The sequence below is a fragment of the Conger conger genome, chromosome 13 (genome assembly GCF_963514075.1).
Source record: "Conger conger chromosome 13, fConCon1.1, whole genome shotgun sequence".
NCBI classification, from domain to species: domain Eukaryota; kingdom Metazoa; phylum Chordata; class Actinopteri; order Anguilliformes; family Congridae; genus Conger; species Conger conger.
In genome coordinates, this window is record NC_083772.1 from 42513742 (window position 1) to 42526250 (window position 12509).

General features: G+C 45.0%; 1 protein-coding gene across 1 annotated transcript in view; it reads right to left on the reverse strand.

Annotated features, from left to right (window-relative positions):
- Window positions 1–336: 336 nt before the first annotated feature.
- Window positions 337–12509, reverse strand: part of LOC133107586 (peripheral-type benzodiazepine receptor-associated protein 1-like) — a 30919-nt gene continuing 18746 nt past the window's right edge. Inside the window, exons 15-24 of the mRNA XM_061216572.1 lie at window positions 10267–10401; window positions 6802–8505; window positions 6093–6171; window positions 5193–5362; window positions 4313–4481; window positions 3802–3905; window positions 2964–3035; window positions 2736–2873; window positions 2034–2074; window positions 337–1584 (exon numbers count right to left, since the gene is read on the reverse strand). Coding sequence (XP_061072556.1) covers window positions 2036–2074; window positions 2736–2873; window positions 2964–3035; window positions 3802–3905; window positions 4313–4481; window positions 5193–5362; window positions 6093–6171; window positions 6802–8505; window positions 10267–10401 — 2610 coding nt within the window. The 3' untranslated portion in view covers window positions 337–1584; window positions 2034–2035. The remainder of the gene's footprint in view (window positions 1585–2033; window positions 2075–2735; window positions 2874–2963; window positions 3036–3801; window positions 3906–4312; window positions 4482–5192; window positions 5363–6092; window positions 6172–6801; window positions 8506–10266; window positions 10402–12509) is intronic.

Genomic DNA, 12509 nt, shown 5'->3' on the forward strand with positions numbered 1-12509 from the left:
TACTATTTTGACCAAATGACTCAAATCAACTCAAGGTACTAAATTTATCAAGATTACGTGGCGTTTAGAAATGATTAAGCTCATTCCGAGAGAAACAACAATAAAAAAATATGGATAAAGAGTAAATAAGTTATACGGTTACAAAATGGCCATATTAAAATGTAAATGTGTAAATTAATTACGTATTATTTATTTTATATCATATTATCATTTAAAATACGTTTTTCTCACCAATAAAATAAATTCTATTGCTATTGTCTCTGTGTATTTGTATGTGACTGGTTAAAAACCTTTTTTTGACTCTGCAGTGACAGCAAAAAGAACATTACTGACATCTTATGCGAAAATATACTTTATTCCTGTAAAAAGTTATTTACTTATTCAAATGTATGTACTTCAAATTCCACAGTTGTTTGTCATTCCTCTGCTCCTATTCAAGAACACAGATAAATAATAAATAAAATTGGAAAAAGGGTAATAATTACAATTTAGATTCCAAAACAGGCCCAGGTGTGTAGGACATGGAAGAACTTAAAAAGAGTCTGATAATAAAACAGCTTCCCGACATATGAATACATAAGACTATGTGAAACACTTTGATAACACACAGCCACAGATACTGTAGTGTACATGTATTGCTTGTGTAACACATATGCCTGTTAATTGGCTACCAGCCACACTAAAATAAACAACATGCCTGTTACTATAATGAATGGCTAAGTATAAAAAATAAACAAGGCAGCATTTGGATAACTTAATACATGCAATTAAAACAAGTGTATGGCAAAGAAAATTAAGACTAACTGCGGTCTTATAAGGCTACATTACAAAATCTGCACGGGACTGTGTACTAGTACAAGTACTAAACAACTATACATTGACTTGAACAGAGGTGCAGAAGACATACATGAATGGTTAATGGGCCAGATTTGACTGGTACATTCCTGAAATGAAAATAAAAATAAACTAACTATGCTACTTACTGATAATAGAGAGGTTTTAGATAGTAGTGCATACTGAAGGCCATGAACGAATCTAATAAACTGAAAATAAATTTGATTTAAAATAGTTACTTTATCCTGGCAGGCTGTATTTCTATTCTGGGAAATTTAGCCCAAATTCACAATCTATGCTGTATTTCAGGGTCCGTCTTCCTGAAGTACATTTTCAGCAACAGATTGTCTCCAGTCAACACAAAAAAAATGGCTAATCTCTCTCTTCATCTCTCTCTCACACACACGCACACATGCACGCAAAAACATTTGTAATGAAAACACTGGTGAAATTTTAACCTCAGCCATTTTATCTCAAGCCTTTAGCATTTCTGAGCACTGGTTGGTGTTGTGGGGCCAAAGGGGGCCCCAGTACTGGTGGCAGGCCACAGCAGCAGAAAGCCCTACAGCTCCTCCACATCCAGGCGAGGCTCCGGTCTCACATGGCAAGGCCCAACGTGGGCCCGTGGAGGTGGGGGAGGATTCGAGGTGCGGGACCGCCCATGGGGAAGAGAGCTGGCGACGGCCTCCATCTTAGAGCCGAGCCTCTTCTGTTCTTTCCCTGCAGGGCCTCTTCCTCTTTCAGCGTCATCTGTGAAAAGCAGGCAAGCAAAGAGCTGCCTGCAGAAGCTTCCTCTGTGCCAACTGTTAACACACAATTACACACTGGTACAGTGTGGCACTATCACATTTCTCAAGATGCGATCATATCTTTGGCCGGGCTGAGATTAGGTGCACAACATAGTGGGCGGTGTGCAGTGGAACAGTGCAGTTGTGCAGAGGCAGACATACCTGTATACTGCGTTAAATAAAAATATTTATGGCTTTAAATTTTTTCCCCCAAATGTTCTGTGAGGCAACAACATCCTTTCTGACAAGCTGTCATGCATAGGAAACCACTGAAGCAGCACAGTCATATGCCATTTTACTGTGTGGTCTACTCTGCAACATCCACACACAAATACTTACATTTATGGGTCAAAACACCCACATACAAATACTGACCTTTACAGGTCAAAACATCCACATACAAATACTTACATTTATGGGTCGAATACAATCACGCTTTTCCTTCGTTGTCTCTGAAAAAACAGGAATAAAATGAGTGATCGAAAATAATAGGTTTACAGAAAAAAAGGAGACATTATTTTATTGTATCAGTGCAGCTATGGGCAGTCACCTCATTCCAAAAAAAAGCCTCATATATAAAAAGCACCAAAATAAACAAATAGTAAAAAACGCCGCACAATATATCTGGCTAGTGCTAAAAATAATTTTCAAAATACAATTTCAGACGACTGCTGCATTTTTTGAGATGGGAAACAATGGGAAGAGGTCTTTCAATTTTGGAGGCTTTTGCTTTTGCTCCATTTGCCATTTCATACCAGGACCTCAGTGTTAAACCTCCTTTAATTGTCCGTGGGCCAATCATATACGGGCAGGTAGCTTTCTCAAATGGACACTCCTTTATTGCAGATTCATGTCACAAATTAACTTACCCTACTGGAGAGAATAACAAATCAACATGATCTTTTAATCATTATCTCGTAAATCACGACTGCAATGATAAGCGCGCAGTGGCTTGATGGTCGCATTTACCGTTATGCTTCACTTGAAGCATGGATGGAAGCCTCTATGTAAAGGTGCAGGTAAATACTAAATATTTTAAACTGGCCTTTTATAAAAAGCTCTTTCTTCTACATAATATGGCTGACGTCTTCAGAGCGTCCTACGGCAGCTGACCTGGGGCTGCTGCCTGGGCTCTGGCACCTCTGGTGGATGTTGGGGCCTTTCTGGCCCTCCGGGCGCCTGTTCTCCAGGGAAGGGTTGGGCTTGCAGGAAGTTCGATGGCACCAGGCCTCGACACCCTTTAACATCTCCCTTCATTAAAGAGAATACAGATTCACCTTCAGACCTAAAATCTTAATACGTTCCGTGTTTGGCTTCATGGCTAAATGCGTGGACACTCACGTAAAAGAAGCCGTCCTCATCCATGTCACCCAACACGTATATCACATCCCCAGCACTGAAGGACAGCTCGTCCTGTGCGGACACACAACAGAGGCAGGATATTAGCATTAGCATTTTCACAAATGCCGTCGGCATTCGAGTGGACATCTGTTTGCAGAAAGCTTGTGTTTGACTAATACCAACATTAGAATGCTGCACAATATTTATAGCAGGTAATCGCTAGAATATTTAAAAATTGAGTTCATAATGATTTTTTATTCTGTTGAATATTTTAAATTGTATATATATATATCTTGCAATATTTAGCATTGATTACATGGTTTGTATGCAATATCAATGATCAATTCTGGTTTGAGTATACAGTAGCTTCACATTTGCACACACAAAGCATCTGTTTTGGTTTTTCCACTGTTCCATTGTCAGACAGATTAATTCATAGAAATTAAGAGTCCGGGCGGTCCATTGCACCTTGGGTAGTGTAGTTTAGATGAGAAATCACAAATCTTGGTTGCATAAAACATGTATGTACCATTAGCCACTGTGAAAACAAGCAATTGCTTCCTTGTTTCACTGTCTTCTGAAAAGTTGCACAAAAGCAAATGAACAGAAACCCACAAGATAGAATTCCAATGCCACGTGAAAAAGATTTCAGAGAAGATTTGACTGGTACTGAGTTCGTACTGTGCTTGTGTCAGCATGTGGTCTTTGACCAAATGAGTGGGTCGTGTATTGCATGTGCGGGCACTTCCTCCAGTGTGTGTCAAAGGGAAACAAAATCAGTCAGTTTCTATTTCACCACGTAAGCTACACGTGCTGTGGACGGCTGTGGATCAGTCACCTCCACGTCTGCGTTGGGGGAACTCTCTCGGGGGTCATAATCAAAAATGGCCACCATCCTGCGAGGGACTGGCTGCAGAGCTTGGCTGGCTGGCTTGATGGGATCTAAAACGCATGACACAATAAACCCACTTCACAAACAGAGACCACGTGCCACAGTGACCCCCAACATTTCCCATATTACAAAGTACAGACAGTATATCAAGAATATAGCTATCACGGGTTTAGTCTGCCTGACAGTGGATATTGCTCTGAAGGTTCTATGTGACGTAGACTGGGGTGAAAATCATAGTAGGGCACCATAATGTTTGGGACATATTGTACTTGTAAATGAAATAAGACATGCTTAGTACTTTGCTGCTTCTCCATTGCATGCAATGACCGTTTGAAATATGTGAACCATAGACATCACCCACTGCGATTATTATTTTTTCCAGTGACAGTGACACAAGTTTCTGCTGTTAGACTGTTGGAAATGCAGCACATTAATGGAGAAATGGGCAGGACTGTACCTTTATCATCAATGCAAGGCTCTGGAGACAAGAAGCCCTTCTGGAAGAGCTGAGCCCTGGCCACCGCATCATCCACCTGGATCTCTGACACCATATTGCCCGGCACGTAGCCAAAGTGCCCACCTGTCTCACCTCTGTAGAAGCCATCTCGGTCTTTATCACCATACACCTAGATGCACATGGGTGCAAACAGTCTCATGTTTCTTAATCGGGCGTTAGGCGTTAGGTTAGGCACAAAAATAGAATGTTTCTGCTCACTTCTGTAAAAATGCTAAATACAAACAATTATGTGTGGCTGAAATCGCTTTAGAAATGTATGGTGTATTTCAAAAAACATAAACCCTTGGACCTGAATTTTCCTCAAATTTGAAACGCAATTGTAATAATGCAAATATTTCTTTTGTTTATTTGGTGGAAGAAATTTTTGTTTAACTGTTTTTATTTAACCATCATTTATTTATGTATCCATAAACCAATTTTTCCATCAAAGGCCTATTTTCAAGTAAGTTTTCATTCTAGTCTAGTCACTGGAAACAAATGATTATCAAAAAAAAAAAAATTCTGCATTTTTTAATATCAGTTTAACAGAAAAGATGCACAGGTTCAACAGACCTATTATAACACCCTAAGATTGAAACAGGAAACAAGAATTAACATTCATTGTCTTATGTAGCCCAATGTAAAATTCAAAATTATAATTATAATTATAATTCATCCTAATATGGGCAAGGCTGATATATGTTTTAAATCACTCTTAATATCTTTGTATTCCTCAGATAACTGCACGTAATAGAGCTGTTTCAAATTGACGGTCCCTTCCACAACCACTGTCGTCCTAGCTCCTGCCGTACAGTGCTTGCGTGGACCGAGCCTTCAGTACCTTGATAATTTGCCCCTCCGTGAAGGGTAGTTCCTCCTCAGCCGTTTCGGGATTGGGAGACATGACGGCGGGGTCGTACGAGAACAGCGCCACGAAGATCCGCGCCCCGTCCTCGCCGGACGGGGGCCCCTCCGGCTCCGCGCACTCAGGGCTGGCGAGCCTCACTCCGTCTGCGTACAGGTACACGTCCAGCTCAAACATCAAGTCCATGGCGCTCGCCCTTCTCCCTGCCTGACAGCTCTGGGGCAGCTCTGCCCCCTACCCCCTGCCTTAAAGGGGCCACTCGTGGACAGAGCATGCGCCCAGCTGCCCCACGTGCTCCGCGGCTTTAACCTGAGGCCTGGTGTCGTCAAGAGGAGTAATTAGGCTAAGCTTCCCTGAGCCTAATCCCCTGTCGGCCGCTAGGAAGTGTTTATACTGCATCTGAAGCAAGGCCTACCCTTACTACTGTGGCAGAAGCAGGGTGCTTGTGTTCATGCAAGTGCAGGTGCAGTTCAGTACAGGTCAGCCAAAACCAAAACATAAGTCAGTCGTATTTTATAGTCTTGTATTTTCTGCTGAATAAGACCAACGATGTGAGTGAGACAGGTTCAAGACTCACTGATGAGGTAATCAGTAACTTAAAATGACTTGCTCATGTGGTAAACAGTAACTCAAAACAAGCTACTTAAGAGAAAAAAAGTCATAAAGACTAAAACAGAGTATTAGACTGAACAGACCCACTTTCCCCTCCGGTTAATCTGGGCTCCTCTACCACCTCACTCCTTGGGTTTAATTTGGGATTATTTAAGACTTCCTACTCTCAAATGGAGTTAGGCCAACAGGGTGGTAATCTTACTGTAACCTGCCAAAGGGGGATTAAGACAGCAGCAAGAAGAGTGGTAGAATTAACAGCCTGACCTTTGAGCCTTTGAGCTTCTGCTCTGGTCGTCTTTGCTGGTTTGCTGGTCAGTGGTGGGCCTCGGTGGCTGACAGCCTCCTGAAGAACAAGAAGAACTTCACTTGCGAACAAACTATGAGCCAAAGTGCGAGCAGAAGGTTAGCGTAGTAGCTAATTATGCAGTCTCACTGGACTCTCAGCTGTAGCATGCAGAGTTTATTCCCAGTCATGGTACAACATGCAAACTAGTACATTGAATGTAGGTTATATCTACTGCAGGGGTACCCAAACTGTGGGTCGGGAGCCCACGTTGGGTCGTCCGATTTCAGGATGTGGTCGCATTAAAATCTTTAAAAAGATCAAATGTACTTTTTGTCTCTTTAAAATAGGTGAATGTAGGCCACTGCATGTTTAATATTACAACAACCCAATTACAATAAAGCAATGAGGCAAGAGAGGTTGTGGTATATTTCCAATATAGTTATAGCTAAAGGGTGTTGTTAGGCACAAGATGTGTGTGGGTGGGGTGTTGGGGTTGTGTGTGTGAGTGAAGGGTTGGGGTTGTGTAAGTTTGTTAAAACATTCATTTGGGTTCACATCAGAAAAATGTTTGGGAACCCCTGACCTACTGGGTAACATATGAGCCCAGTGTATTCTGTTTATGAACAGTGTGCAGTCTGGCTGACAGAGTTAACAGAGTATAAATCTCTAGAAGCTAAAAGAACGCACCCTTGTGTTTCTACTCTCAGTGCTGTAGGTCCTCGCCTTGCAGTCCAGTTTGGCACGAGGTGAAGGGGTATGGTAGTCCTGCCTCCAGGCTACTAAATCCCCTCCTCCAGTAGGACCCCTCCCCCCTATCCCAGGGCCAGCCCGTCTGCTGCTGTGACCAGGCGGGAGATTGGCTGCCTCCGTCTCAAAAGGCAGGTGCTCTCTCTTGGGCCGGAGAGCCTGAAAAACATTGGGGCTCCCACCTTCCACCCACCACTCCGAGCTCATCTGCTCCACCACCACCCCCGCAGGGTCGTAGGGGACGGCCTCATCGTCGTCCTCCGTCCCGTACTCCACGTCGATCTCAATCCCCGAGCTCACTGGGGCCCTGGTCCTCACCACCGTCTTACCGCCGAGGTACTGGCCCGGCGGCTGCCTATCAGAGGCCCTCTGACTGCGCAGAAGGACCTCCCTCCGCAGCCGGTCCCCGCTCGTGTCGGGGCGGCCCCTCTGGTGCAGGGGCTTGTGGCTCCTCTGCCGTTGCTGCCGATCCTTGCTGGAGGCGTAGACGCTGCTGTCTGAGTCGTACTCCTCCCTCTGGTAGGTGATGGTGTCCACGACGTCGGAATAGTGGACCCTGTGTCGCTGCTTGCTCTTGGGTGGAGGGATGGTCATGTACCCGCTGAGGTCATGGGTCTGGCGCGGGTTTCCTCTGTCCGGGTCCGCAGCGACGTGTTCGTGGGGTTTACCGTCCTCAGTGCCCTTTTGTTTGCTGCTAAAATGGGCTTCGCAGGCAGAGGCATAAATGCTCCTCTCCTGAGTCACAGGGGCAGAGTGGTGGGTGGGGTGATCTGGAATCATGGAGTATGAGGAGCTAAATGAAACTTTGGAACAATGGGCGGGGCTGTGGGAAGGGTCATCTGGAATCGTGGAATGGTAGACAGAGCTATCCAGACTCTTTGATTGATGGGTGGGGCTGTTCGACTTTGTGGCACTAAGTGGACTTGATGAGCAGTAGACAGGGTCTCCGGAACTCTTCGATTGAGGGATACGGCTAATTGCCATAGTTGAGCTGTGCGCGGTGCTATCCAGAATTTGTGAGTGGTAGACAGGTCCGTCAGAAGTCTTGGATTGATGGGTGGGGCTATTCGGCGTTGTGTAGCAGTGCATAGCGCTATCTAGAAATGTTGAACTATAGTCATCGGAAGTCTTGGATTGATGGGTGGGGGTATTCCCCATTGTGGAGCAGTGCGTGCTGCTAACCGGAACCGTTGAGTGGTAGATTGGGTTATCGGAAGCCTTGGACTGATGGGAGGGGCTGTTCGCCATCGTGGAGCAGTGTGCAGTGATGTTTTGGATTGGTGAGCAGTGAACAGTGTCGTCAGAAGTCTTGGATTGACTGGCAGGGCTGCTCTCCACCGTGGAGCAATGTGTGGGGCTGTCCAGAATGGGTAAGCGGTAGATGGGGTCATTGAAAGTCTTGGATAGATGGGTGGTGGAACAGAGTGCGAAGCTATTTGGGATTGTGGAGCAGGGGGCTGGACTCTTTGTGATGGCAGGCTTTTCCTGCTCAGATTTCCGCAGCTGTCGCTCTTCAGTTTCCTGGCAGCTATCTTCCTCCTCGGTCACCTCGGGAATGCTGAAGAGCTCCTGATTGACAGGCACCTGCGCCCTCAGTATCCTCGCCAGAACCTCCTCGTCACTGTCCGTCTCCCACGGTTCTGTCTGCCAGGCACCGGGGAAGAAGGAGAATACAGCATTAAGACAAATCAATTTCATTTCATTAAGACAATAAGACAAAGGAAAAATGGAGAAACATACCCGTTTTTGTTACATTTCAGGTGTTAATACACACAAACATCCTCTCTGATCTATTTCACAGTACACATTTCTCTGAATTGTATTCCAACTGTATTCCAAAATCATCCTGATCCCATCATGTGGTATTATCTGCGTTGCCCTGTCAACTGTAGATAATTTGCAATTAAACAAGACCCTTAAACATCACATCCATCTATCCACTTTTTCACCACATAGTCCACGTCAGGGTCGCCGTGGGAAAAGCAGAGCAGCCCAGATATATTCCTTCCAGCATGCCCTAGGTCTGCCCCTGAGCCTCAATTGTGGAACACTCCCAGATGGAGGCGCCCTGGGGGCATCCTGATGAGACGGCCAAAAAACCTCAACTGGCTGCCCTCACTGTGGAGGAGCAACAGCTCTACTGTGAGGTCTTCCCGGATGTCTGAGCTCCTCACCTGTAAAGGACAGTATGCTCAGCCACCCAGCCACGGAGCCCTTTTCCACTCGGTTATTTGCATTCACGATTTTTCTCTTTCGGCCCCTGCCCAGTACACCCCACCTCCCTGAGGAACATGGTCATGCACCTTCTCCAGAGCCACAACACAAGTGCAAATTCTCATTCCCCCTCAAATATCTGTGGGAGGGTGAAAAGCTGCTCCACCTGCATTGTTCCTCGTGAAACTGAGATTCGACGATTGGTCAGAGCCTCTTTTCCAGCACTATGGCAAAGACAGTCCCAAGGAGGCCGGTAATTGGTAAATCCCTAGTAATTGCTATATCCCCTGCAAAAGATTGAGACCACCATCCCAGTCCGCCACAAAGGTACTGTTTCAGACCTCTACACGGCATTGAGAATTTCGTGTCAGCCATGACATTCCCACAACATCCAGAGCCTTCAACATTTCCATACAGATCTCATCCACCCCAGGTGCTCTGCCACTGAGGAGCTCTCCAACCACTCCAGTGACTTTCCCCGGTTATCCTCCGACATTATCCCGGGTTAAGGTTAAGGTTAAGGAGTTACAGTGTCCTTGCTAAGGAACAGCCTGCCTTCCCCTCCTGAGATGTTGCACGGTTTTGCAGAGCCATTTTGTGGCTGCCCAAAAGTTATTCTCCAGGGGCTCTCCAAACCCCTCCCATGCCTGGCTTTTGCTTCGACATCTGCAACAGCTGCGGCCTCTTTTGCCTGCTAGTACCTGCGGGCTGAATCAGGAGACCAGGCCCAAAAAGCCTCCTTCTTCAGTTTCACAGCCTCCCTCACTGCTAGAGTCCACCAACGGGTCCTTGGGTTGCTGCCAGGACCGACCATAACCCCTAGCAGCTACCTCCACAAGTGGGTTTGAATTGGGTCCATTCGGACCCTAACCTTATCCTGGTATGGAGTTGAAATCCTTCTATACAGCATACTCTGCTGGGCGTTCCTAGCAAACCCTCACTACATGCTTGGGCCTACTTAATCTGTCTGGCAGCTTTCTCCACCATCTGAACCAACTAGGAGGAGATTGGCCAGACTAGTCAAAGCTGACAGGAAGGTGACAGTGGTATGCAGAAGAGTATCTTAACACATCATAACTCTAAGAGGATGGGCTACAGCAGTAAAAATAAGTCTAAAAAATAAGTCCTAATAAAGTGCTCAGTGAGTGTTTAATATTCACATAATGCCAGCAAATCAAGACTCATGCTTACCTTGCCATCTTCTTTGGTGCTCTCATGAGGCTCGTCTCTTTGGGCGTCAGAGTAGAGGCCCTCCTCCTCTTCTGGGAGGTTGGACAGTTCAGAGCTCACCCCCACCCCACTCAGGCAGCGGCCATTTTGGGTCTCCTATTCAGATTAATTGAAAAATAAGCTGTAATCATCACATCAGATCAATTATCATTAAATATAACAAAGTGGGGCTGAATGAAATGATCAGTGGCTGCAAGGCAGGCATTAAATGGCTTTATTTATACAGTTCTTCATGGAAATCCAAATGTAACAAATATAGTGGGCATTCAAATTATTGTGTTTAACATTTCTCATGAATATATTGATTTGCAAATTCCACAGGAATCCAGCCATGTTTAATTGTAGTACTGTAATATTAAATATTGATTCGACAATGTTGCTCAACAAGCTTGAAAACTGCACTGCACTGTATGTGTAGCTTGCTTTCTACTCAAACCATACACAAACTATGTTTGTATTTTCTCATAGTTCGCCTTGATAATGAGACACGTCTGAGGAGAATGGCCAGACTGGTCAGAACTGACAGGAAGGTGACAGTAACGCAAATAACCACACATTACAACAGGGTTATGCAGAAGAGCAGCTCTGAACACACAACGCATCATAACTCTAAGTGGATAGGCTACAGCAGTAGAAGTCTAAAAAATAAGTCTAATAAATACCTAATAAAGTGCTCGGTGAGTGTATGTCTGGCTGATATATCTAATCACAATTTATGACACATAAATGGGCCGACATTGGCTCAGGAGGTAAGAGCCTGGCAGTCGGAGGGTTGCCGGTTCGATCCCGCCCTGGGTGTGTTGATGTGTCCTGGAGCAAGATATCTAACCCCCAATTGCTCCTAATGAGCTGGCTGGTGCCTTACATGGCAGCCAATCGCTGTTGGTGTGTGAGTGTGTGTATGAATAGGTGAATGAGAAGCAACAATTGTACAGCGCTTCGGTTAAAGGCGCTATATAAATGGCAACTATTTACCATAATCCTCTAATATAATACATGCATGCATTGCATCTGACCACTGCATGTCTGTCATGTTATCATAGACAATAGACTACATTTGGAATAGCGTGCCCATGTTATATGATGGAATATATAACTGAATCACTGAGGCTGTGGATGAAGAAGCACATCCAATCAGAATGGTGCCAGACTTGAAAGGTCGTCTGGGAAGTGCTTTCAATGGCTACAGCATATAAGTTCTCGTTTGAAGCAACATGCTTAAAAAGTAAAGATGAGTCTGACGAGTTTGTGTACGCAAAGCACAAATGAGCTTGCACTGATGTGGACCTCAAAGCACAAATGAGCTTGCACTGATGTAGACCTCAAAGCACAAATAAGCTTGCACTGATGTAGACCTCAAAGCACAAATGAGCTTGCACTGATGTAGACCTCAAAGCAAAAATGAGCTTGCACTGACGTAGACCTCAAAGCACAAATGAGCTTGCACTGATGTAGACCTCAAAGCACAAATGAGCTTGCACTGACGTAGACCTCAAAGCACAAATGAGCTTGCACTGACGTAGACCTCAAAGCACAAATGAGCTTGCACTGACGTAGACCTCAAAGCACAAATGAGCTTGCACTGACGTAGACCTCAAAGCACAAATGAGCTTGCACTGACGTAGACCTCAAAGCACAAATGAGCTTGCACTGACGTAGACCTCAAAGCACAAATGAGCTTGCACTGACGTAGACCTCAAAGCACAAATGAGCTTGCACTGACGTAGACCTCAAAGCACAAATGAGCTTGCACTGACGTAGACCTCAAAGCACAAATGAGCTTGCACTGACGTAGACCTCAAAGCACAAATGAGCTTGCACTGACGTAGACCTCAAAGCACAAATGAGCTTGCACTGACGTAGACCTCAAAGCACAAATGAGCTTGCACTGACGTAGACCTCAAAGCACAAATGAGCTTGCACTGACGTAGACCTCAAAGCACAAATGAGCTTGCACTGATGTAGACCTCAAAGCACAAATGAGCTTGCACTGATGTAGACCTCAAAGCACAAATGAGCTTGCACTGATGTAGACCTCAAAGCACAAATGAGCTTGCACTGATGTAGACCTCAAAGCACAAATGAGCTTGCACTGATGTAGACCTCAAAGCACAAATGAGCTTGCACTGATGTAGACCTCAAAGCACAAATGAGCTTGCACTGATGTAGACCTCAAAGCACAAATGAGCTTGCACTGATGTAGA